General features: G+C 68.1%; 1 protein-coding gene across 1 annotated transcript in view; it reads right to left on the reverse strand.

Moving 5' to 3' along the window:
- The window catches only part of SUN2 (Sad1 and UNC84 domain containing 2), an 8,207-nt gene extending 7,551 nt beyond the window's left edge, over positions 1 to 656 (reverse strand). Inside the window, exon 1 of the mRNA XM_014963280.1 lies at positions 531 to 656. Coding sequence (XP_014818766.1) covers positions 531 to 654 — 124 coding nt within the window. The 5' untranslated portion in view covers positions 655 to 656. The remainder of the gene's footprint in view (positions 1 to 530) is intronic.
- Between the last annotated feature and the right edge of the window lie 6 nt (positions 657 to 662).

Consider the following 662-nt stretch of genomic DNA (forward strand, 5'->3'; position numbering starts at 1 on the left):
GAAGGGGGGGAGGGAGGGGTGTCACAGTGCAGCCGCGGGGGAGAAATGGGGAATTCACCCCAATCTCTCAGCCAGCATCACTTCCCCCTCCCCACCCCCCCCAACACACACACACACCGGATGGGGGCAGGTTTCGGAAGGTGCTTTGCGAAAGTCCCTCCCGGCGGTGCCCGGGCGGCTGCTTCCGCTGGCAGGGCTGCGGTTTTCCGGCCCGGCACCCAGCACACCTCCCTCCCGCCATCACACCGGGGGCGGCTGCGACCGGGAGGAGACACACAGCCCTCCCGAGCCACCCACGGCAGCCCCCTGTGCCAGGGCAGAGTCGGGGGGGGAAAACACACAGAAGGGACACACACACAGGGCTTTAGCCGGAGTTGGGGCACCAGGGCGGCCATGCCAAAACGCAGCTCGCCGTCACGCTGCCTTCAAGCCACCCTGATGGCAGCCCGTGGGGTGGGATGGAGCACCCCGGCCACGTTTTGGAGCAGGGTAGGAACCCCCCCCCCAACCCCAGCACCCCACTAACCTGCTGGTGGTCTCCTTGAAGGGGAGCTGCTGGCCCCCCAGCAAGGAGCTGCTGCTGCTGCTGGTGGTGGCATCGTCGTCCCCGGGGTAATAGCGGCTGGTGACCAGGCGCTGGCTGCGGCGGGACATGGCGACAG

This window comes from Calidris pugnax, unplaced genomic scaffold (genome assembly GCF_001431845.1).
Source record: "Calidris pugnax isolate Ruff unplaced genomic scaffold, ASM143184v1 scaffold44, whole genome shotgun sequence".
NCBI lineage: Eukaryota > Metazoa > Chordata > Aves > Charadriiformes > Scolopacidae > Calidris > Calidris pugnax.